The sequence below is a fragment of the Rhinopithecus roxellana genome, chromosome 21 (genome assembly GCF_007565055.1).
Source record: "Rhinopithecus roxellana isolate Shanxi Qingling chromosome 21, ASM756505v1, whole genome shotgun sequence".
NCBI lineage: Eukaryota > Metazoa > Chordata > Mammalia > Primates > Cercopithecidae > Rhinopithecus > Rhinopithecus roxellana.
In genome coordinates, this window is record NC_044569.1 from 14,969,378 (window position 1) to 14,995,807 (window position 26,430).

The 26,430-nt window shown below is 41.5% G+C and overlaps 1 protein-coding gene and 1 long non-coding RNA gene across 2 annotated transcripts; one reads left to right on the plus strand and one right to left on the minus strand.

Moving 5' to 3' along the window:
• Positions 1–3,902: 3,902 nt before the first annotated feature.
• MYL12B (myosin light chain 12B) lies at positions 3,903–21,204 on the minus strand. Its single transcript, XM_010353198.2, has 4 exons — positions 20,844–21,204; positions 9,433–9,631; positions 4,764–4,925; positions 3,903–4,411 (listed from the first exon to the last, which is right to left on the minus strand). The coding sequence occupies exons 2-4, from the start codon at positions 9,614–9,616 to the stop codon at positions 4,239–4,241; spliced, it is 519 nt and encodes a 172-aa protein (XP_010351500.1). The 5' UTR covers positions 9,617–9,631; positions 20,844–21,204; the 3' UTR covers positions 3,903–4,238.
• LOC115895497 lies at positions 21,174–26,427 on the plus strand. Its single transcript, XR_004055695.1, has 3 exons — positions 21,174–21,941; positions 23,347–23,575; positions 26,346–26,427. It is a non-coding gene; the product is annotated as an uncharacterized LOC115895497 (long non-coding RNA).
• The last annotated feature ends 3 nt before the right edge of the window (positions 26,428–26,430 follow it).

The window sequence follows — 26,430 nt, forward strand, 5'->3', positions numbered from 1 at the left end:
CCTTCTCATCTCTAAAATAGAAGTAATGGTAACAAGAACGACTTGTTCAAGTCAGTAAGTGGAGGAAGTCTGGTCTTTTCAGTGCAAAGCCCATGATCTTATGTTCACTAAAGGTCGTTACTTCTGTGTAAAAGCAGCTGGAGCCAAGCTGAGATTCTGGTACTTTCCAAGCACTCAATAAATACTTGTAAATGAATGATGGAAAGAGGAAGGAAGGAAGGAAGGAAGGAAGGAAGGAAGGAAGGAAGGAGGGAGGGAGGGAGGGAGGGAGGAAGGAAGGAAAGAAAGAAAAAGAGGAGAGGGGAAGGGGAAGGAAAAGGCAAAAGGGGTAGAGAAGGGGAAGGGAATTTGCCATTGATATTTGTAAAAAGGAGTCCTAGAGATTGTTCCCTACATTTGGGGTTCATGAAATAGTATGAACTTAATTGTAAGACTTTTCATCAATTATTTAAGAAACAACTTTGACAAAGTTACAGCATTACTGGCAATACTGCTGTCTACATACTCATGATTTGGCTGCTCTGGCTCACATTCATTAGGGAATAGGTTAAGACAGTACTATACTAAGAACAATAGTGCCACCTAGTGACACTTCTAGTTATTGTCTCTAAAATTGCCTATGACAACCGTTCTAAAAAAAAAAGAAAAAACTTGAGACTGTGATGTGTGCAATCCGTCATCTTCATCATTTTTCTATACAAGAAACCTTTTCTTGATATTTTAGTATGTGATAAGCCTTTACATCCTCATTCAGATTTCCTAGATGATGTTTCTAAGGGACCATTTTACTGCCCAACTTTTCAGTAGTTTATGTTTCTATTTCAAAAACTGTTTCTTATAATTTAAGAAATATAAATTTATTTTATATTTCTGTTTCTTATATTTTAACACGTATCAATTTTGAGATGCAAATCGGTGTAATTGCTGCTTTTCAGGATACACAATATTAAATATATACATTGTGAGACATTCTGATCAGGCTACAGGTACTAATTATTTAATTAGGAAATTACAGGTTTAATGAGAAGCACCCACCTTGGTCAAAAAGGTTAGAAGTTAGACACTCCTCTAGCTTCTTCAGTTATACAAAGTTGAGCAGGTCAGGTAACTTCAGTAATCTCATCTGTGAAATGGGATGACAATTCCTACTTTATCCACTTCCTAGAGTTCTGAGGCTCCAACACAGTAACATGCTTGTAAAACTGGTTCATGACCATAAGAAACCAGTGGCGGTGTTTCCATAATCATTTTCTTGGGAGGAGCGCAACTGCCTGGGCTCAGGTAGCTGCCCCACTGCTTATTCCCTGTGTAACTTTGAGAAGTTACTTTCTTGCCCCTTGACATTTCATTTGTAGAATAGGGATAATAAAAATACCTACCTCAGACCGGCCGCGGTGGCTCATGCCTGTAATCCCAGCACTTTGGGAGGCCGAGGCAGGAGAATCACTTGAGGTCAGGAGTTCAAGACCAGCTTGGCCAACATAGTGAAACCCCGTCTCTACTAAAAATACAAAAATTAGCCAGGTGTGGTGGTGCACACCTGAATTCCAACTACTTGGGAGGCCGAGGCATGAAAAGCACTTGATTGAACCTGGGAGGTGGAGGTTTCAGTGAGCCAAGATTGTGCTACTGTACTTCAGCCTGAGTGACACTCTCAAAAAAAAAAAAACCAAAAAACAAAAAAAACTCAAAGAGCAGTTGTGTAACGTGCTTAGTACATAGTGAATACTCAGTACATGTTCACTATGGGACCACACACACACACACACACACACACACACACACACACACATTCTCACTGCAGTGGCCATGGGATCAACCAACTTAGGAGATTGTCACTATGTGGTTCTCAAAAGGAGAAAGCTATTAAGTAGGCAAAGTTTTCATTGTCATCATTAATAATACTTACTGGACACCAAAAAGAAACAAGGTCTTGGCCCAGGTGCCTTCCACTACTGGATTCCGCAACACTCTTCCCAAATAATGTAAATGAAACAGAGCAGTGTGTCAGGTCAACATAAGGCAGTCAAGAAACAACTAAGTTTTTTTGTTTTTCATCTTCAAAACTTTTCTCTCAATTTTTCAAATCTGGCTTTAAGCAGATCAGTAAAATAAGCACAGTTACAATTACGCCAGAGATGGAAACAAGGCTGTGCTGGAGGAAACAGGCAGGACCTGGAGAGGCATTTTATAACCATCTCCCCCGCTGAGTCCACGCTGCCCACTCTTGCCTGGATGACGGCAACAGCCTCCATACTGGCCTGCTTCTCTTCGTGCCCCCCATTCTCGACACAGCACCAACACTGATATTAAGAACGTAAACCACCTTTCTTCCCTGCATTTCACACTAGGATTCTGCTCCAGATACCCTCTCTGGACCCTTATCATCCATGTGCTCTCCCGATGCTCCTGCCACGCGTGTCTTGGACAGCCTCACCCTGATCTTCACAGGGGCCCCCGACCTCCTTCCTGTCATTCAGATCTCAGCTTACCACCCCCTCAGAGGCCTTTCCTGACCACCCTGTCATGCCTGCCCGGTTCTCTGCACAGCACTTACCTGATACTGCACATGGATTGTCTCCCAGCAGAGAATGCAGTCTCACAAGGGTAGCATCCTTATCTGTCCCATCCCCGTTATCCCCAACCCTTGCAACAGCGTCCGGCACAAAACAGGTGGCTGACAGTGGTTCAGTGATCAAGACTATCCTGCCATATTTTCCTGTTTCCTGTGAAACACACAGCAATTCTCCACCTGGTTTTGTGACACTTTGTGGTGACTTTAAGCTTCTAAGTGGAAAAAAGAGCCAGATGTGGATTCTTGTATGTTAGATCTTGGGCGGGAGCTTCAGTCTAAACCTCAGGTCTATAAAGTAGAACTGGTACCTCAGAGTCCGAGATTAGGTAATGTGAAAGTTCGTGAGGTGTCCCCTCCTTCTGATGATAAAAGGAAGCCCAGGCCTACACACTGGCCTACTACCCCAAGTTGTGAAGCACCCATATTAAACAACATATAAATGCTCTGGTGTTAAGCAGATAAAATATCATCACAATACTTTTAGAAGGAAAAATCGGTGTTGAACAACGTTGGTTAATTTTTTAAAACTGATTTTTTCCTTTTTCAGATTGTTCTCTTTATTCTCATATTGTTTGGCCTTAAGGATTCTAAATGGGCTCAGAGCAACCTTGTCTTTCGGCTTTCTAGTCAATGTGTTACATGAACTGCCTTCAAACACACAATAGTATCACTTGCTTATTTTAACCTGGGATAGAATTTTCTGAAATTCTGTTCCAATAATTGATTACCCCAAGATTATTTTAAATTTCAATAGTGACTACAGAATTGTATCATAATAGAACAGAAATGTCTTGACTCTTTTAGGCATTTGGGGCTTTTCATAGACAGTACCGTGGTTTCAGCACTGCGAGCTCTGAAGTTAGGTGCCCTAGGTTGGAATTCCAACTCTCATGTCCTAATAGTTAACCTGATCAACTACTCAACTATACTAAGTCCTCCCACTTGAAATACAACGCTAATAAAAATCCCACAAGGCTGTTGGGAAGATTCAATAAAAATTGTGTAGGCACAATGCTCCACATATAATGTACAAGTAATCTTGGGAATTATGCCTCTTCTCAGAATCTTAGATGAATGCAATGTTTAATGTTTTCCCAGATACATTCTACATTTATCATTTAATAAACATCTTAGAGAAGCATGAAAGAAACAATGGCGTAACTAGTTTGCACTGCAGTGAAAGGGTACTTCAAACTTCTGAAGAACACTGTCCCATATATGTGAAAAATCAATTTTACCAAAAAACCTGAGTCATATGAAGTTGAAAACCTGAAAAAAGGACTACCCGCACCTATCACTCATTTGTTTAACTTGCCATTACATTGCATTTGAGTCAGCATAATCTTTATTTCAAAATAACATTTTTATTATATAAAAATGTAAAAATCCAGCAAAACCAGAAATACGAATATATTTTTCTGGGCTTTCACCTTTCTTGATTTTTATTCGCGATCTCTTTTTCAATACAATTTACACCCTCATCCCCATTTCCAGTCTGATTATACAAGTGCTAAGTGGCAGAAAGGTCTGGAATAAATACATCAAAAAGAGGCAAAGCTGTGAAACTAAGTTGCATGCAACAGGTTCTATGAGGGTGGGGGAAGTGTCTGAGAAATAAAACAGAGTAAGATAATGTAATTGGAAGGTTTTAGCTAAAGTTCTTTCAGTCATCTTTGTCTTTTGCTCCATGTTTCAGGATGCGCGTGAACTCGATGTAATTGAAATTCCCCTTTTTGTCAATAGGTGCTTCTCTGTACAGCTCATCCACTTCCTCATCCGTAAACCGATCCCCCATGGTTGTCAGCAGCTCTCTCAGGTAATCTTCCTGAATGGTGCCTGGAAGGCAACAGAAAGAAGAAAGCAGTCATCACTACTTCCTGGCACTTTAATGGTTCATTTCTAAAGCTAGTCAATCTTATAAAATATTTCAGAATATCCACTATCTAGAAACAAAATAAGTTAGTGAACTAAGGCTATATGAACTATATCATTATGTTTTCCAATTATTCTTAGAGTTCTGTGTTAATATTAGATCAAATCATTTAAAAGCTCAGAAACAGATCATATACTTACAAAATTATTCTTAAGCAAATATTTTCCAGAGGTAAAAAAAGAAAACCCTTTCTATTTCAAGAGAAGTACTTCATATAGTCTGGAATGAGGCTGGGCATAAACAAATAGTACTCACCTGTTGCTTCTTCATCAAAGCAAGCAAATGCATTTCTGATGACATCTTCAGGATCTGTGCCATTTAACTTCTCACCAAACATGGTGAGGAACATGGTGAAATTGATGGGCCCTGGTGCCTCATTCATCATGGCATCAAGGTATGCATCAGTGGGATTCTTCCCTGTTAAAAATGCACATTTTAACATTTAAAGACAAAAAAATCTAACTTCAATAGTTATTTCACTATTATTATGCTCCCCAACATATTTTAAAAATTTACATCATTTGACACCAATTTTTCAATTAACTTTAAGAACATTTTTAAAAGATTATTTTTGACAACTTAAAACATATTTGATACATCATAATAAAAATGTATTCCAGGCTTACATTGAAGGTTATTTATTCGTTATGTGAACTTTCTCTTCATTATTTTTCATTAAAAACAAAACAAAAACCTGAAGCCAGGCAGTGCCACATGATTACAACTTTTTTTTTTTTTTGAGACTACAGACATGTGCCACCACGCCCAGCTAATTTTTTATTTTTTGTAAAGACTGGGTTTCACTGTGTTGCCCAGGCTGGCCTTGAACTCCTGAGCTCAAGTGATCCACCTGCCTTGGCCTCCCAACGTGACAGGATTGCAGGTGTGCATCACCACGCCCAGCCTATATCCTGAATGCTGATAACATCAACGGTTCATCAGGGGAGTCGGTTCAATACAGTCACTCAAAAAAATCTAAATATTCACATTTCCAGTTGTGGTACGGATGCCCATGAGTTGGTATGCTTCAAAGTTGTATTTATAAGTTGGCCATTTAAGTTTAAACTATTAGCATGGTTTTGAATTGGGAGCTTATTTTGAACAATGTTAGATATCTTCAAACACTGTTTACACATGTCATTGAACTGTGGTCTTGTTTGGTATTGTTTGTAATGGGAAATCTTAATCTCCATCCCAAGTGTGAACACTTCTTTTAGTGCAGTGGTGAACTCCCCTGACCTTTCCCTAGGAGCTGGAAGAAATCCCCCTGGAATGGCCAGACATGGTGGGAGTGTTTTTGAGGCCCCACGGTGTGGGGGAAGCAGCACTGAACCAACGATCTGGAATACTGGTTTGAATCTCAGTTCTACCACTGGCTGTGGGACACAGGAGGAAGTGGCAGAACTAGCATTCAAACCCAGTATTCCAGATCCTTCATTCAGTGCTGCCCTATGTAGAATGTACTTCTTTTTTTAAAAAGTCTAACACTGACTGATTAAAGTTTGTATCTCAAAGATATCTTCCAACATTAAGTTTATATGATTTTATTAATAGATATTATATCTATTAATCAGATATTCATATCTAAGGAAGCATCTCAAAATTACACCCAACTAAGCCAAAGCTAGAATGACAATCAAAGCTGCAATTATAGTTCATATGTAAGTTTTAACTCTGGGAATTTGGGTGAAATTTAAACATCATGTTGGCATCTATTTCACTGCATTCCAATCCAACCTGATTACACTTACTCAATGCTCCAATATCAAAATTAGCCCAAAATTAAACTCAAGATTCATTGAATAAGTTAAAGTAGCTAAAAAGATCTACTTTCGGCTGGGCGCGGTGGCTCACACCTGTAATCCCAGCTCTTTGGGAGGCCAAGGCGGGCGGATCACAAGGTCAGGGGATCAAGACCATCCTGGCTAACACAGTGAAACCCCATCTGTACTAAAAATACAAAAAATTAGCCAGGCATGGTGGCGAGCGCCTGTAGTCCCAGCTACTTGGGAGGCTGAGCAGGAGAATGGCATGAACATGGGAGGCAGAGCTTGCAGTGAGCTGACATCACGCCACTGCACTCCAGCCTGGGTGACACAGCGAGACTCTGTCTCAAAAAAAAAAAAAAAAAAAAAAAGAAGAAGAAGAAAAAAAAAGATCTACTTTCCTACCTTTCCTACCTCCAGATTTAACCCAATCACTTGCAGCATTTTTTGGGGGGAAGAAAAACTGTAACCAAAAGGTGTGAAGAGAACTCTAGGGTACAAAAAGTTACAGAGATTTAAAATGAATTGGTTTAGGCTAAGCACTTACCGACCCGCTCAAGACATCCAATGTAATCAATCTGTTGATTTGAAAGGTAAATACGTATCTTTTGAAAATTCATATTTATTTCAATTGTTATGAGTACACAGGAGGTGTATGTATTTATGGGGTACATGAGATACCTTGATACAGGCATATAGTGCATAATAATCACATCAAGGTAAATAGCACAGCCATCCCTTCAAGCACTTATCATTTCTTTGTGTTACCAACATTCCAACTATACTGAGTTATTTTAAAATGTACAATAAATGACTGCTGACTGCAGTCACGTTGTTCTATCAAATACTAGATCTTATTCATTCTATCTATACTTTCGTATCTATTAACCATTCCCATTCTTCTCCCCGCCCTTCCCAGTCCTGATAACCATCCTTCTACTTTCCATCTCCATGAGTTCAACTATTTTAACTTTTAGGTCCCACAAATGTGTAAGAACATGTGAAGTTTATCTTTCTGTGCCTGGCTTATTTCACTTAATATAATGTCTTCCATTCCATCCATGTTGTTGCAATGACAGGATCTCATTTTTTATGGCCGAATAGTATTCCATCGTACATAAGTACCACATTTTTTAAATCTGTTCATCTGGTGATGGACACTTCTGGTGTTTTCAAATCATGGCTGCTGTGAATAGTGCCGGAATAAACATGGGAGTGCAGATACCTCTTCAATTATACTACTGATTTCCTTTTTTGGGGGTATATACGTAGCAGTGGGATTGCTGGATCACGTGGGAGAGCTCCTATTTGTAGTTCTCTGAGGAACTTCCATACTGTCCTCCACAGTGGCTGTACTTATTTACATTCCTACCAATAATGTATGAAGGTTCCCCTAAAAAGTAAATATATATGCTAAAGCAAACGAAATATGGCCTGAGAAAGACTCCGTATTTCTCATTTGAGTCCTTGCGGATGAACCATAACCTAGCTTACAGTCCGACAAGACTGAAAACCTAACTTAGGAGTATGAGCCTGTAACAACTGCTAAGTCTTGGCCAATCCCAGCAGCCATACTTCAACCATTCCTACACTGCTGAGTGTTCAAACCATGTTCAAATAAGGCATATGCCGAGCTGTAATCAATCCAGCCATTCCATACCTCACTTCCAACTTCTGTATGTCATTTCCCTTTTTTTGTCTATAAATCTTCTACCACGTGGCTGTACTGGAGTCTCTGTGAATCTGCTGTGATTCTGGGGGCTACCTGATTTGCAAATTTTTCATTGCTCAGTTAAACTCCCTTAAATTTAATTAGGCTGAAGTTGTTCTTTTAACACGTATCTTTAAAAGGATGGGTTTCTGCAAAACAGAAGGCCTCAAAGACAACCTCTGACTCTATCATGACTTGTTCATTCAACAAATATCTATTGAGCATCTATTATAAGCAGAGTATAGACTCGAGAGTTCAATCTTTGGAAGACGGCTAAGTTCCTCAATTTTCCTCAGAGGCCTTCTTCAGTACTGACTTGCCCAAGAATATACTCAGACATTCTGAATGTGAGAAACACTAGGTTTTATAATCTCACTGCAAATCAGATAAAAATCTTTGATTCTACTCTCACCTTGGATAAACAAAAGTTACAAAATGTTAACAATCAGTGAATATAGCTAAAGATGTATAGGTGTTCACTATAACGTTCTTTCCACTTTTTGTAGGCTTAAAATTTTTCAAAATCGTATGTTGGATAGGAATAAGTACACACCTAAACTTTACTTTCAATGTGTTAGGAGAAATAATCAAAATCAAAAGTTAGAAGAATAAAAGCTAGCTAATCATTTTGTAGGCATTAAAAGAAAAAAAAACAAAACCCACCTTTCTTTGCCTTTTTGGCCAGTCAGCCAAGCAGTAGGACAGAGTGCAAAGTCTCACTGTAGGCCATCCCTGACCCGCTCCCAGCCTGCCTCACCCACTCCGCTTTGGCCTATCAAGGTCTCCTTTGCCTGCAGTTCCTTGACTCCCAACTGTAAAATAACTGTTGACTCTGGGCAGAACATGTAGGATGCTCCCTCCTGTCCTTCTTTTTAAGATCAAAAGAAACAATAACAAAATCATAAAAGGAATATTAACACCCATATACCAACATACAAATGGCTGTTTATGTGTGCTTTAAATCCTGTATCTTTACCTTTTCTTTAGTTATCAAAAAAAGTCATACAAAATATTGTGAAAGTCTTCTTCCCTGTTCCCTTTTCCAGTCGCACTGCCCCTCCTCCGCAGAGATAACCATTACTTACTGTCACTCCTTGTTTATAACCCATACTCAACCTTTATTAAGTATATTATTTAGCTATACTTATTTGAAACTCCGGTATTTTGCTGCCTAGCCATGCCCTGGCTTTCCATCTAGAGACCTAAAAAATTTAGCTAACAGGAACGTTAGTCTACCTGGGCACAGCATCTGCCAGGTCCCCAACCTTACAGGCTTATCCCCATATGACTGGCCAAGGCCCAAAATGGCACCTCCCACACCCGGAAATCTCTCTAGAAGCCTTTTGAGACAAGGAGAGAAATATTTGTACATCACACAAAAAAAATGATTCATAAAGAGACAAATTATTATTTTTGGGAAAATTCAAATAAAGAATATAAAGTCTACCTAGAGAAGCAAGCATATCATGCAAATCTTCCTTGTCGATGAAGCCATCTCTGTTCTGATCAATCATGTTGAAGGCCTCTTTGAATTCCTGAATCTGTGACTGGTCAAACATGGCAAACACATTGGATGTTGCGCGCTGAGGGCGCTTCTTGGTGGTCTTGGTCTTTGCCTTTTTGCTCGACATGGTGGTTGTTTAATTCTGGAGTTTAAAAAAACACAAAAACATAAAACCAAAAAAAAAAAAAAAAAAAACCAAAACAAAATTGTAAAACAAAGCAAAAACAGAATACACAACACCTAAAGTTAGTATGTAAAAATATCAATATGGAATTATTACTTCAATTGGGTAGGAATAAGTATGCAACTAAACTTTATTTCCAATGGGACAATTAAATGACTGAGTGCAAAAAAAGCAGTTTTGAAACATTAAGGAACAGAATTTGCCCGGCACCAGTGGCTCATGCCTATAATCCCAAGACTTTGGGAGGCCAAGGTGGAAGCATCACTTGAGACTAGGAGTTCGAGACTTGCCTGGGCAACACAGTGAGACTCCCATCTCTAAAAAACAAAGAAACACAATAGAAATTATTGATGTACCTTCTCCTGAATTTCAGGGGACCGATTTTTATGAAGTGAGAGTTTAAAATATCTAACGATAGCTAGCATCTATGGAGTACTTACTCTGGCCAAGCAGTGTTACGAAGGCACAGGGCTTCCTCAAAGAGAAAGTCTCCAAAGTTGATCTCTTACTCTGACAAAGACTGTCCCCATTTAATCCTCACAACAGTTGCCTATGGTAGGTACTCTTACTCCCATTTTACTACCAGTATAACATAACCTCTCTGAGCCTCAATTTTTCATCAGCAAAACATGACATCTAGTTCAATGCAAAGAACTAAATGAGATAACATATGTAAAAAGACTAATCATGTTCAAAAAAGGTCTCATCTTTATAAATATCAAACCTACCCTTTCATCTTTCTAGCTATCCCTGCATTTCCCTTTTCCCTTGACAAGACTTTCAGAATACCAGTCTAATGCTGAACTGTCATTTTTCCTTCTGTTTTTTATTTTAGAGATGGGGGGTTCTCACTATATTGCCCAGTCTGGTCTTGAACTCCGAGGCTCGAGAGATCCTCCCAAACCACTGGGATTATAGACAGGAGCCACCGTGCCCAGCCCCTTTTCTCTTCTTCCCAATCATTTCTCGATTCTCTGTAATATGGCTTTGGTAGAAGCCTCCCAACACTCTACTGAAAGCCACCAATAATTTAAATATCAAGCAGAAAAGACAGTTGTCATTTCATTTTTTATGTGCAGTTTTATATAATAAATAACACACAAAAATATCATCAGCTCTGGAGTTAGGAAGTCATAAGTTCAAATCTCAGCTCCACCATTACTAGCTACATATAACCTCTGAAAACCTACATATCTGAGCCTAACAGCTTTCAGTGAGTTCTGTGAGTCTTAGCAAATAATCAAACTCAAGGGTGGTCTTAGGACAGCCAAACTTGAAAGTGCTGTCAGCAATGATGGTCTCGCAGACTGTTTCCGTAACTTCTCACAATGTGAAAACAAATGACTAGACAGGTCAATGATTGAGCAGGGGGATTTTTGGACCTGAGTTTCCAGGACTTCCAGTATTGGGATTTTTTTTTTTTTTTTTTTTTTTTTTTTTTTGAGACGGAGTCTCGCTCTGTCGCCCAGGCTGGAGTGCAGTGGCCGGATCTCAGCTCACTGCAAGCTCCGCCTCCCGGGTTTATGCCATTCTCCTGCCTCAGCCTCCCGAGTAGCTGGGACTACAGGCGCCCGCCACCACGCCCGGCTACTTTTTTTTTTGTATTTTTTAGTAGAGACGGGGTTTCACTGTGTTAGCCAGGATGGTCTCGATCTCCAGACCTCGTGATCCGCCCATCTCGGCCTCCCAAAGTGCTGAGATTACAGGCTTGAGCCACTGCGCCCGGCCGTATTGGGATTTTTTATATAAATTTATTGTCTGCTTCTATTTCTTCAAGCTAAAGAACACACACAAGGTGTTTTGAAGCTTGACTTAGTGGTGTAGTTTTGAAGTACACCAGCCTCACAGTCCTTACTCTAACATTCCAACTCCTCACCCTCCCCAAGTACAAGTCCTAAATAAATGTTAATTTTCTTCTCTTCCCTGTAACTTAGTTTGTTATTTGATCTTAGTTATCTCGAAGGTTAAATCAGAGACAGAATGTAGTCTACTAACAAGGCATGTGATTATGTTTTCATTCTTGTTCACATACCAAAACTTATAAGGTTCATTTTAATGCTAAAAATTTTGACTCAATTTCTTCAAGATTAGTCAAGTACGTCTGAAGGCAAAAATATTAGTTCTTTCTCTCTCAGTATCAGCAAGTCATTTTTGTAATCAAGTTATTTAGAAAAAGTTCCCAAAGAGTTAAATATTTATTTTTAAAAACGAATCAAGCCGGGCGCAGTGGCTCACACCTGTAATCTCAACACTTTGAGAGGCTGAGGCCGGAAGACTGCTTGAGCCCAGGAGTTTGAGACAGGCCTGAGCAACAAAGTGAGACCTTGTCCCTACAAAAAAATAAAAAAATGAGCCAGGTGTGGTGGCGCATGCCTGTGGTCCCAGCTACTACTTGGGAGGCTGGGGTGGAAGGATCATTTGAGACTGGGAGGTCAAGTCTAGTGAACCGTAATGGTGCCCCTAACCTCAGCCTGGGTGACAAAACAAGACACTGTCTCAAAAAATCAAATCAAATCAAAATCAGTCAATTGTATCATGCTACTTCTACAGTTAACCCAAAAATATACTATATTTAAACATTTTTGAAGTTTAGTCCGAGTTCTCTAAGAAGCTGATACCAACATAGAATTAAACACCCAAGGATGTTATTAGGGGAAATGCCTGTGAGAAAGAATATGTAGGTAGTTAGCCTGATAAGGTTAGAAAAGCCATCACCATCTGATGGTGACGCCCAAGAAAAGGAAACAGAGAAGGCAAGTTGATGGAAGAGAACAAAAAACAATTCACTAACTGGTCCTAATCAAAATACGTTAGAGCAGATAAAGGCTCAATGTAGTAATACCATATTTTAAATTTGTTTCATACTTCATTTAAAAACAGTGGTACATTTGTATATGTATACGGTACCTATAAAAACACACACAACATCAGCTGAAAAGTGAGGCAAAATTAAATCAAAATAATCAATCTGAAGGGAACTCTGGCCCCCAAAGAAATTACCACCCTCTCTCCTTCCCTTCTGAAATAAGTATCTTGGCTTCCTCCACCTTCTCACTTCCCACTCACTTTTCAACCCACTACAATCTGGCTTTCTGTTTTCTACTGCAACTGCTTTAATTGCCAAATCTGGTCTAAATCTTCTTGGATCAGTCTACTGCATCACACTGTTTTATCCCTCTTTTCTTTGGAGATCCAGCCACTGTTAGCCTGGTGCTCCCTAACAGTAGAAATGAACTTTCCCAGGTGGAAAGGGTCCCAACCTTGAAGAACTTATGCTCTAATGAGGAAGACTGATTATGTATAATGGTGTATTTGACTTACTCTAGGCTCAGTTCTCCTATTTCTAAGACTTCCTCCTCCATTTCCCTCTTAGATGTTTATCTCCACTTAAATATTCATGTTTCCCAGTATTCTGGCAGCACATGGTTTAAAGTTCTTTTCAGTCTGCGTTCCTTGGATGATCTCATCAACTTTCACTGTTCTGACAACACCTACACCTCCCAAATCTGAACCTCCAGGCCTGACCTTTCCTTGGAGCCTCGGACTCACACATCCAAATGCCTGTGAAAGGCACCCATCTGGATACCCCATAGACACTCATCATCAACATGCTGAAAACTCAATTATCTCCCCCCTCCTGAACTTTTACCATCTTTGTTTCCAATCATCTACCCAGTAGCCAGAAACCTAGGAGTCACCCTCCCCAGTCCCTCTCCCTGATGAACCAAGAAATATTTCTCAGAGATGCTCATCTTCCTCATTCCTCTGTCACCACCCTAAACTGGATCCTCATTATCTCTTGTGTAAAATATTTCTATGGCCTCTTCACTATCCCCTTGCCTCTCGGCTCTCTCAAAACTACCCTCAGTGTTCTAGCCAGGGTTGTTTATGAATATGACCTCATCATTCCACTTTTTAAAATCTTCTTTGGCTCTCCACTTCCTAAAGGATAAAGTACCAAGTTCCTAAACATGGCGCATGAGTCTTCCTTTCCCTACTCTAGAATGAACTTTCCAGCCTCCTCTCTCGTCATTCCCTGCTTTGTACTTTTCCTTTAGCAACACCAAATTGCAAATGTCCCCAAGGTACCATGCCATTTCTTATCTTGTATATCTTTGTTCTTACTATTTTTCCAACCCCAATTGCCCTGATCTACTTCTCTGCCTTAGGAACAGAGAGAGAATTAAAGGGCTACTCAACTTACAGCTACTACCATTTATTAAGTGACTCACATGCTGGAAACATTATGTACGTTAACTGAAACAGGCCCCCCTGCCAAGTGAAGAAACTGAAGGTCAAAGATATTAAATAATCTTGCCCAAGGTCACCTCGCGGCAGAGCTAGGATTCAAATCCCATTTGTTACAGGTTGTTTCTCCCTGTATATTTTCTACTTCCTACGAAATACTCTTCTAATTATTTTGAGTTTAGCATAAAATATTTAAAACTTGCAATGCCACCAATATAATTCAACACTGATTTCTGAGCACCTACATTCCTCTAAATGCAAATGCTAGACAAACTGAGTTTTCAAACCAAGTCAAACTATACCAGAGACACCAATGTACAGAATAGAGTTGCAGTCAGTAAATGAAACGTGAATGGCACTTCCTGGAATTGTGCAGTGTAGTAGCCCTGGTTGGATTTAGTCAGGTGGCAACTATCAGTCATGGCTTTCCTTTGAAACTTTGATCTAGGACTGTCCAATTTATTAATGTTTAACAAGAAGCATTCAAAAACAACAACAAACAAAAACACAAAAAACCAACCCAACCCTTAAAGACAGAAAATAGCCATACAGAACACAGTACAAAATGAATGTAATAACCCTCAATAGCAGTAAAAACACTTCTTCCTCCCTCTGCAACCCTGTTACTCTGATATTGCTATAAATTTCTAATATAAAGTGAACTAAAGGATATAAGTAGTACTCAGAGGCTACATCAAAGGCAGGCATGTAGGAATTGATACAGCACTCCCTCCTTATGTGAGGGGGATACATTCCAAGACCCCAGTGGATCCTGAAACCAGGGATAGCACCCAACCCACACAGTAAGCCCTCCATATCCACAAGTTCCACACTCAGATTCAACCGAGAATCAATTGTTCCTTTATTTGGAAAAATACAAACAAAAAATGCAACAATAAAAATACAAATAAAAAATACAGTATAACAACTATTTATATAGTATTTGCATTATATTAGGTATTATAAGCAATCTAGAGATGATTTAAAGTATTCAGGAGGATATGTGTAGGTTATATGCAAATACTATGCCATTTTATATGGGGGACTTGAGCATCTGCAGATTCTGGTATCTGCAGGAGGGTCCTGGAACCAACCCTCTGCAGATCCAGATGAATGACTACATACACTGTTTTCTTATACATACATACCTACGATAAAGTTTAATTCATACATTAAGCACCCAACAGATTAACAATAATCAAATAGAACAATTATAATATACTGTAATAAAAATTATGTGGATGAGATCTCTCTCTGAAAATACCTCACTGTACTGTACTCACTTATTTTCAGACCTCAGTTGACCACAGGTAACTGAAACGGAGGAAGCAAAACCATGGACAGTGGAAAGAAGCATCATGTAAGACTACTGTATTATGTATTATAAGTGGCTGTGGCATCAACATACTTAGTTGATAATAAAAATGTTTGTAAAGTCACTTGCAGTACTGACATGCAAACAGAAACATGGACACCATCATCATTAATAAGTAGAAACTGTCTATGTACTTCAGCATATCTATCGAAGCCTGGGGAAGATGCTCACAGAACACATTTTGTTAGCTACCTATGATTTCCTCAACATCGCTTTGAGGCTTCTTCCTTCAACTATGTGAAGTCAGCTAGAGCAAGTAAATACGGTTCCCAAAGCAGTTAAATCCTCTGGTTTCAATCTTGGCTGCACATCAGAATCACCTCAGAGGTTTCAAACAAGTGATGCCTGTAGCTTCAAGGAAATGGAAGGTCTGGGGGTGGAGCCCAGGCATCTGTAGTTTCAAAAATGCACCAGGTGATTTCAATGCACACTGAAGGTTGAGAACCACTTAGATTGTTAAGTTAACCACTTAGATCACATTGGCTGTTTATGCATCTAGCTGCCCTTAGTTTTTCAATGTTATCATTATGGTTTAATGGAGATGTTGGAGACGTGGATTCTAATTCCAGTTCTATCATTCACAAGTTGTATGATCGCTGGTCATTTCGGCTTTCCCAGGCCTCATTTTCCTCATCCATAAAATAAGTATTAAGTAGATCAGAAGTCATAACCTGGCAGCTACCAAACTACATGCAGTCTGCACAGAGGTTCATTTAGTAATCCGCAGGGATGACCTTTAAAATGCCTCTTTTAAAAATTGAATCAGTTTGCCAACATTTTAAAAAACTGAACATTTTATGTAACCTAAATTTCAGATATTTTAAACAACTGTACTATAAGGAATCACTTGACCAGCGTCCTGGAAATTCCTGTAGGTCGTAAGTGTTCAACAAGCAATCCCCTCTACTCCCTCCATCTCCTTATCCCAGCTGGTATTAGTTTGTTATCTGTCTGGCCCCTCAGAACACTTCACCTTGCCCCTCTGGTCATGGTGGTAGCCAGCTTCCAAGAAAGCCCTCAACAATTCTCATGCCCTTGTGCAGTCCCCTCCAACAATGAAAAGTGTTGACCTGTGTAACCAATAAGATGCTGTGACAATAGGATATTGTGGGCCGGGCGTGGTGGCTCACGAGGTCAGGAGATTGAGACCATCCTGGCTAACACAGTGAAACCCCATTTCTACTAAAAATACAAAAAATTAGCCGGGCGTGGTGGTGGGCGCCTGCAGTCCCAACTACTCGGGAGGCTGAGGCAGGAGAATGGCGTGAACCCAGTAGGTGGAGCTTGCAGTGAGCCGAGATCGTGCCACTGCACTCCAGCCTGGGCGACAGGGCAAGACTCTGTCTCAAAAAAAAAGAAAGAAAAAAAAGATATTGTGAAATGAGGGTGTTTGGCTTTGTCATAATACACCTTGCAGCTTTTTCCCTGCTCTGTGTTGGATCACTCAATCTGCGGGAGCCAGGTCATAAAGACACTCACACAGACCTGTGGAGAGATCCATGTGGCAGGGAATTGAGGATTCTTGCCAACAGCCAGCACCAACTTGTCAGCTATGTGTCAGCCATCTTGGAGGCTGATCTTCCTTCAGATGACTGCAGCCCCCACATGCCACCTCATGAGAGACCCTGTGTCAGAACCACCCACCTAAGCTGCTCTGGCTCTGACCCTCAAAAATTGTTCATTGTTTCTGAGGTGCTAGGTTTTGGAGTCATTTGTTATACACCAATAGAAAAGCTATAAAGCCACTGTCTCCTTGACCTCTTTAATGTTAAAATAGGGCTATGCCTTTATTTCAGAATTATAGTCACAGTCCAAGTTCCAAGGGACCACAGTCAAGTTTGCATAGCACAGGGAATTTTCTATTTCTGAAGAGAAAAGTTTAACTCCTTCTACTCAGTTTCCATTCAAGTTCTGTAGGTCCTTTTTACTGCACGAGTCACCCTTCCTCAACATTCCTATCACCACCATCCTATTCTTTTGGCTGAATTCCTCTGGCTCTGACCAGCAAATCACTTCCTGATTTGCTAGTTATTCCTGCTTTCTAATTAGAGCCTCAAAGCTCTGTCCTTTTTCCTAAGTACTAACTGAAAACCTGGTAGTATAAAGGCACCACTCAAAAACGAGATAATTGAGGAGGGGAGGGAGGAGCTGGTTTTGTGAGCAAAGGATGATAAACAACTCAAATTTTAGCTGGGCCACAGTAGAATGCTAGTAGAGGACAGGACTCTGAGGGGGTCTTGTTAGCAGTGCTGATGTGTGAGCAGAGGCACAAGGTAAAGCCCTCACAGTAGATGAACTCACACAGAAAAGCAGAGAGTAGTTCTTGGGCTGAAACCTAAGGTCATTTTTACTCCACCTCATCTTCTTCAAGGTCTATCAGAATCTTTAGAAATTTATCACGGATTCTTATGGTTATTACTGTAGTCAAGATGAATGTTCTAACTGGAAGACTCAAATGACTGGACACATAAGCAACAGTCTGAAAACAGCAGTCATAAACAGAATTTAGTTTATATCAAGTTAAAATACTTCTGAAATTAACCGCATATACCTAATGACATATAATTGTTTTTATGCTGCATATTTAGGCAAAAAAGATAGCTCTATAAATTATTAGAAGTATTTTTTTTCAAGGAGTCAGACTCAATTTTTTCAACTTTTTTTTAACACCAGGGAAGCATTTCCCCTAGTACTCAATATGTATTTTAACACTTACCACATACATGTAACATTGACATTTCTTTCTCTATCATAGGTTTTATGATCATTCCAGTTGGCTGCAAACTTCCTATTCTGAGCCTCCCATATTATTTTGTTTTACTGCAGTGAAATTTATATAGTCAAATGTACAAACCTTAATCAGTTTTTATAATGTGTATACCCATGTAACTATCACTCCCATTAAGTTACAAATGTTAACACTGTTCCAGAAAATTCTCTCCAAGTTAATCACCATCTCCCATCTCCCACTGTTCAGATTTCTATCCCCATAGATTAGTTTTGTTTTTGAACTTCTTATAAACGGAATTGTACAGTATATATTCATATATATGCCTGTCTTCTTTCACTCAATACAATGTTTTTGAAATTCACCTCTCTTACTGGGTTTATGGCACAAAGTTCACTGCAGCCTGGAACTCTTGGACTCAAGTGATCCTCCTAACTCAGCCTCTTGAGCAGCTAGAACTACAGGCATGAGCCACCATACACAGCTACTTTGCAAGGAGGGGGTGCGGGGGTAGAGACAGGGTCTCGCTATGTTGCCCAGGTTGGTCTTGAACCCCTGGCTTCAAATGACCCTCCCACCTTGGCCTCCCAAAGCACTGGGATTACAGGTGTGAGCCACCATGCCTGGCCATATTCATTCCTTTTATTGCCTTCTGCCTTTCCACTTTGGACTGTGGAACTTAGTAGTGTGCCTTGCACATGGCAGGTGCTCAAATAATCCTAGTTAAGCAAATACATATATATATGTATAGATATATGTATAGTATATATAGTTGTGTATAGTGTGTATATTTAGTTCCTTCCTGTAACAAACAGAATTACACATATATGTTCATTACAAGGTAGGTCCCGGATCTGAATTCCAACATGAGGCTTTTCTCTATGGTCTACCTATGGTTCCAGTCTCTTCCCCAAGAGATCCCTAAAGAAACTTAGCAGCTACCCACTGCTCCATACCTGGAAGAAGCAGTACTAACCAGGGACAATAACTGAGTGCTAAAGATGTGCCGGGCACTGATTTAAGCATTTCGTATGTATTAACACATTTAATCCTCACGACAACTCATCATATAGGTACTGTTACCATTCTCTTCTCTCAGATACGAAAATCAGGGTAAAGAGAATAAACAACTTGCCACACCGCTAGAAAATGGCAGAACTTAAGAGTCAGGATCTGTACTCAGGAAATCTAGCTCCAGAGCTTGAACCACTAGCCAGTAACATCCTGCATACAGGCAGCTGAAATTCTCTACCATGAAAATGTGGATAGCTGGGAGTAATAAGCAATGATACTCCAAAGTTAATGTGTGGAGTGAGGAAGGAAGATCCCAAAGATGCTGGCAAAAAGGGTATGATAAACTCATCCCCAAATATACCTGGAGTCTTTGAATTTTGGGAGAAAGGGAAAACTAGCCCCATGTTGGGGCTCCACATCCTGTTATCTTTCCTAACCTTAGCAACTCTCGTCTGGGGATCTGTCCTTTAGAAGTTGCAGTTCATCTTGTCCAAGCTTAGTCTCATCAAAGCATAAACGCACGAGTCAGCCATCATAAAAGTTGTTTCACTCAACAGAGCCTGAACAAGGCAAAAGCTGTGCTCTTAGTTATGAAGTCCAGGAGGGTCCACCACCTTGGGCAAATGACCTCACCTCTCTGGGTTTCGTTTTTCTCAGTTATAAAACGCAAAGGCTTCACAAGGTAATCGATTAGGTCCTACTGACTGCTAAATGCTTTGATTCTTCTCTTACCAAAAGACCATACCAAATCTACCTTCAAGTAAAGCGGCCAAATGAATCCTCTAAACATCCCTTTCTTATTACTCCCTTAGTGAAGACTCCAAAATTACTCTCTATGGCTTCTTACATAATCTTTTCTTTCTCCTAAGTTTTCAAGACATCCATAAGAAGGTACCACTTAACCTATCTACCCTTATTTGCTACTATTAGTCGTTACAGTTCTGTTCCACACCCGCTGGTATGGGTTCCATACCCCACGGTCTGCTTTTCACAGGAGACAATTCCCAGCTTTTGAGTTCTGCTCTTGTTACCACCTCCCACACATCTAGCCGGAAACGCCAAGTTCTCCCTCCTAGGGCTGAATCCAAGGCCTTCAGTGAGGTCACGATTCTTTTCCAAGTAACCTTTCCCTATTTCTGTTAACTGTCCTTTCTTCAGTCAACACGGATAAACTAAACCTTTACAAGATGCAAGACATACTAAGCGAATTACAACTCTATGTAAATCATTACATTTGAGCCTGTATCAACCACACACTCGGCTACCGGCATGCTAATAGCTTCCTTGGAGGCTTCACCTTAGGCAAGACCGTGCACTAGGAGGCTCCTGTACCCTCCAAAGCATCCAGGACAGTGTTGGGCACAGGGCAGGTACTCCACACGAACACGCCCGGGTGTGCCCTAATCCACCGTCAGGGCCCGCCGCTGCGCCGGGGGGGGGGCAGGCGTTGACCCCGGGGCCGGCGGGCGGTCCAGGGCCCAGGTGTGTGAGGTCACCCAGGTGCTGGAGGGTCGACCCACGCACCGCCGGGCCCCGGCCACCTCTCCAGCAGGGCGTCTCCCCCAGCCGGCTCCATCGCCTGCAGCCTCCCGGCCCCCGGACTTCCGGGCTAGGGTCTCACCGCCAACGCTCCTCCCTCCTCCCTCCACCTCCGGCCCCGTGCCCCCTTCTCAGCCAGCCTGACAAGTCCCGCCGACGCCTGGCCGCGCTGGGGCGGGGTCCCGCCGCAGGCGCGCGACGGGAGGGGGCGCGGGGACACGGAGGCGGCCCGAGGGGTCTCGCGAGCGGAGTCGAGCGCCACTCACCCGGCGCCAAACACCAGAACCGGGGTCGCCCTGAGCGAGACGACGAACGACAGCGAAGAGCGCTAGGCTGTGGCCGGACAGTGGCGGCGCCGACACTTCCTGCCTGAAGGGGCGGAGCGGAAGGCGCACCGGAAGGCGCGGCTGGACCAAGTGGAACAGGGGTGCGCAGAGTGTTCGCGCCCGCGCGCGGGGTCTGCGTGTCAGCCGAGCGGCTGGGCTGCTGGGGCCGGAGGCACACGGCCGGGGTCTTAATTGCTCTTCGGCCTGCTCCGATCCGCTGCGATATAGCGGCTGGCGCTGCGGCGGTCGACCGCAGCCGGGTCCTCGTCCCCCGCTCCTTTGGCAGCTCCGCGGCCCTTCCGCATTCCTGGCCCGCTGGGCGCGGCTGGGCCGGGCGCTGGAATTTGACCCGAGCGGGCCGCGATCAGCGGAGGATTTGGGGTACCCTTTGACCCAGGCGGGGCGCGATCCGCCGAGGATTTGGGGTCGCCTGGCGCCGAACCCTGAGTTGCCAGATTTAGCAAGTAAAAGTACAGTTCTTCTAAATTTGAGTTTCAGACAAGACAGGGTTTAGGGTTCTTCCCATGTAATGTTGAGAAGGTGAGGGCGGCGCCTGGGCGGATTCTTTTCCGCTCCAGAATCCCTTTCTCTTTTCAAACCGCATTCCAGCCCGAGTTAAATCCTTTAACCTACTCCTCTCTGCTTACCCTCATAAGGTTTACGGCCGTATGAGGCTACGGCCACAGCATATGGCTGTTTCATTCCTCTTTTAGCCACAAGAAAGTTTTATTCAAACTACTTTCTTTCCTTTATCAAGAAAATGGCAACGCACACACATACATGCACACACAAAGAAAAACACGAAGCGGCTGGGTGCGGTGGCTCACGCCTGTAATCCCAGCTCCTCACGGAGGCAGAGGCGGGAGGATAGCTTGAGCCCAGGAGTTCGAGACCTGCCTGGGCAATATAGCGAGACCCCGTTCTCCACAAAAAGGAAGAAGGAAACACAAAAAGAAAAACACGAAGCTGCGTTTCTCAGGTTTTGTTCTAGATCATGTTTGTGGCTGTGTTCTTCAAGATCTTTTCCCTCACCTTGAGGTAATCTAGCATTACTTCATCTAGCATTACTAAAATAGCATTACTTCAGGATGGTGGAGGATTGGCAATCTAATAGCAAATCTTTATTGAACTCTTCTTATTGCCTTAACATGTGCTGCATGCTGAGAGATGATTTCAAAGCCTCTTAGGGAGTTTATATTCTAGAAATCTTTGATCAGAAATTCCTAGAAGGGAGGGAGCTTGTGTTCAGCACTCTATAGCAGTTCTTAAACAGTAGCAAGCCTAATAACAGGACTTTAAAAAACATTTTTGAGCCTCAAAACCGGGTATTTGGATTCAGTGAGTAAGGGGTGGAGGATAATTCGAATTTCTGTTAAGCACACATGCTGATGCGGTGGTCGTCATCCCGGCAGCACAGCTCTAAATCCAGTTCATAACTGTATGTATTTTCTCGATAGTGTTAGAAAAGCAATTGCTTAAAAGTCATACCTGGTTCTACAATATTTACCCTTTCCTTAACTGTAGTCTAGGTTTTGGTTCGATAGTTTGAATAATTAAAAAAAATAAGTTTCTAGAATTGTGCTGTCCAATACAATCGTCACTAACCACATGTGGCTAAACTTAAATTCAGTTCCTCAGGTATATTTGATACGTTTGATACCTGGAATGCAGTGGCTATTCACAGGTGTGATCATAATGCACTACAACCTGGAACTCCTGGCTCAAGCGATCCTGTCACCTGAGCCTCCCAAGTAGTTGGGACTACAGGTGAGAGACACCACACCAGTGCGTCTGGCAGTATTAGACACATTTTTTTTTTTTTTTGAAACAGTCTTGCTCTGTTGCCCAGGCTGGAGTGCAGTGGCTCGATCTCGACTCACTGCAACCTCTGCCTCCCGGGTTCATGCGATTCTCCTGCCTCAGCTTCCTGAGTAGCACGGACTACAGGCGTGTGCCACGACGCCCAGCTAAGTTTTGTATTTTTAGTAGAGACGGGTTTTCACCATATTGGCCAAGATGGTCTTAGTCTCTTGTCCTTGGGATCCACGCGCCTCGGCCTCCAAAAGTGCTGGGATTACAGTCGTGAGCTACCTGCGTCCGGCCAGTATTAGACACATTTTAAGTGCTCAATAGCCACATGTGGTTAGTGTCCTTACTGTATGGCATAGAGAGCATTTCCATAATTACAGAAGCTTCTATTTGACAGCACTATTCTGAAGAAATAATTCTAAGGTACATTGTTCGCTCTAGATGCAAAAGAAAAGCCTATATAGGCTTTATTTAATCATTAATAAAAATGTATTCACTATTAAAAATAGCTGGATAGCTAAGTATCTATGACTGGAAAATTGTTAATTATAGCATACCCACGTCCAAGATGATTGAAGTTAAGAATGGTTGAAGAAGCAATGTGACTATGCCAAAACATGAATTCTAATTTCAGTAAATGAAAAACAAGTTGCAAACTCATCACAACTCTAAAATGCATGTGGATAAACATTGGAGAAGTCACAATTCCTGCTATTTGAGCAGACACAGAGAAATCTAGACTAAAAAGATATAGGGACGTGGAAGATGGAAGAGCAAGTGAAAATGGAGTAAGCAGCACGGGGAAAACTGGGCATTTCTTCCATGTGGGATTAGCTACAACAATCGCTTTATGGACAGAAAAGGTAAGCAAACACGACTAAGGACTTGTCAAATCTGGGGGCGTCTCATGTAAACCTTTCCATACTCCACTTTTCTGTGTTGGACACTATTAACCTCCTTACTCTTGACATTAACTAGGTTTCCATAAAACTGTTTTTGTGGCTCCATTTACCTCTCCAAACTCTGATCATTTTTTATCTGATCCTCAAGTCTAGGTGTTAAACCTCTTGCTGTCCTTCCTTTCACTTTGTAGCAAATGGTTTCCTTTCCTTCTCAATTTGCTTTTACTTGTCTCTTATGCTCAGATCTTCCTCCTTTCTTTCCCAGGAGCATTCAATTCCTGCTCTCAAGTCATAGGTTCTTTCATCAAGTAAAATTTGGGGCCTGGAATCCAAATGACCGTATCATATGCAGGTAGATAAGGATGCCACCCCATTAGGTTGGTTTTGTCCGATTTTTTAAAGACAGGGTCTCGCTGTCACCCCAGGCTGGAGTGCAGTGGCACAATCAGTTCACTCCAGCCTCGGACTCCTGGGCTCAAGCAATCCTTCCACCTTAGCTTTGGGAGTAGCTGGGATTATAGGCACCCGCCACCATATCCGGCCAAGTTTTCTTTTTTTTATTTTTATGTAGAGATGGGGTTTTGCTTTGTTGCCCAGGCTAATGTCAAACTTCTGGCTTCAAGCAGTCTTCCTACTCGACCTTCCAAAGTGCTGGGATGACAGATGTGAGCCAACATGCCTAGCCAGATCTTTTGAAATGGTTTGTTTCAAGTTTGACTTTCATCATGGAAACTTTTGAGACTGATTTTTCAGTCAAACACACCATTGAAATGGATGCTTTTACCTTTCTATTGGCAATCATTCTTGTTTAAGCAAAGAATGGTATTACTAAATTAGGAGAATTATTTCATTCAGGGTACATCATTGTTCTTAATGCAAGTTGGTTCGTTGAGCAGTTCTCTGAAAGGGAAACAGGAACCCTGCAAGAGATCATTTTAGTAGTACCTTGTTTTTCATATAGTGGAAACAATGTTATCTGTTCTTCACTGGAGATTCAACAAAGCATATGGTAATTTTTTCTCTTGATATGGAAATTCAATTCAAAAAACAAGATTTTAGCACCATGGCCATAACCTGGAAAAAGTATTTTGGCTTAACCAGTGAATAAAATTCAGTAACAAAAGACAAAGAATGAAGGCAGGTTCTAAGATTCTAATGTTGAAGAGGACAAGAACTAGCTTTGACTAGTCCATCTATTCCTATAGTGTTGGCCTTCTCAGGTTACAGGATCTAGCTGATCTTATTGGCTGCAAAGGCCTGCTGCCCAGAAGGCTTTTAGCAATTGTTTATACTGAATGAGGTAATGGTTTTGTCCAAGGAGAGTCATGATAATCATAGCATAAAACTTGAAGTTATTACAGTAATTGTCAATTACTCATCTTCATGGGCTAATTGTCAACTCTTTTCAACCAAATTTTTCTCCGTTTCAAATATTTTAAAACTCATGAATCTTTGAGAGTGGGAGTTTTGGGCTGGCCATGGTTGCTCACACCTGTAATCCCAGCACTTTGGGAGGCAGAGGTGGGAAGATCACTTGAGTACAGGAGTTTGAGACCAGCCTGGGCAACATAATGAGACCCTGTCTCTACAACAAACTGAGAAATTAGCCAGGCACGGTGGTGCATGCTTGTAGTCCCAACTACTCAGGTGGCTGAGGTGGATCACTTGAGCCCAGGAGGTCAAGGCTGTAGTGAGCTGTGATCATGCCATTGCACCCCAGCCTGGATGACAGAGCGAGAGACCCTGTCTGGAAAAAAAAAGAGAATCCTGAAGCCCTTTGAGAGTCAGATTTTTAAAGCTGAAAAAGAATGAAACTGTCTGCCACTCCCTGATTAACTATGAAACAGTTCTGCATTTCTGCAAATAGTAGAAGTTATTTTTAGGACTGAAATAATGACCTCACTTTCCCAGGCATGTAGGTTCAGCTGTTTTGATTGTGGGAAGGTCAGGAATGTCCAAAACTCTACATGGACTCGTGGTGAATCTCTGCATAAATATCTTTCAATAGGCATTGTTGTGTTAAAGAAGAACTACATATAATAAAAAAAAAATTGCATTGTATTTCCAGCACTTTAAAACATAACATTAAAAAATCTCTCTTTGGTAGCATTCCACAGAACCTTTAAGCCAAAATGGTTTTTAAAAATATGAAAAATTGAAATTACACTCAGTGACCTGGTCTAATTTTAAATAATCAGAAATTACAAAAGTTTAAATAAAGCGGAAATGTTGGCAGGTATGTCAACTTAAGAACTTAGAACTACGGGCCGGGTGCGGTGGCTCAAGCCTGTAATCCTAGCACTTTGGGAGGCCGAGACGGGCGGATCACGAGGTCAGGAGATCGAGACCATCCTGGCTAACACGATGAAACCCCGTCTCTACTAAAAAATACAAAAAACTAGCTGGGCGAGGTGGCGGGCGCCTGTAGTCCCATAGTCCCAGCTACTCCGGAGGCCGAGGCAGGAGAATGGCGTAAACCCGGGAGGCGGAGCTTGCAGTGAGCTGAGATCCGGCCACTGCACAAAAAGAACTTAGAACTACGGAAACTACCATATATATGCCAATTCTACAGGAAATTATTTTAAGAATTGGAAGACAAAGTGCAGAAAACCTGATTAGGGCAGTTAAAATTGGATATGCTTGGGAGGAGGAGGAGGAACGGATAGTAGAGGAGATAGGATTGTTAGGAAAATTGGAGGAAGAGAAAGCTAACAACCATATCATTTTCTAGGATTTCCCTCATCTACCTTTCTTTGAAGATTTGACTAAAACCAACAAAGGCCCAGTATGGTAAATAAGAAGTTTAAACAAGTAAG

Bases quoted from the DNA above. Each gene is read 5' to 3' on its own strand.
- MYL12B (XM_010353198.2), bottom strand. From the start codon at position 9,616: ATGTCGAGCAAAAAGGCAAAGACCAAGACCACCAAGAAGCGCCCTCAG. The intron at 4,926-9,432 runs GTAGACTTTATA...CATTTTTAACAG, and splicing joins TGATATGCTTGCTTCTCTAG to GGAAGAATCCCACTGATGCA. The intron at 4,412-4,763 runs GTGAGTACTATT...GTTGCCTTCCAG, and splicing joins CTTTGATGAAGAAGCAACAG to GCACCATTCAGGAAGATTAC.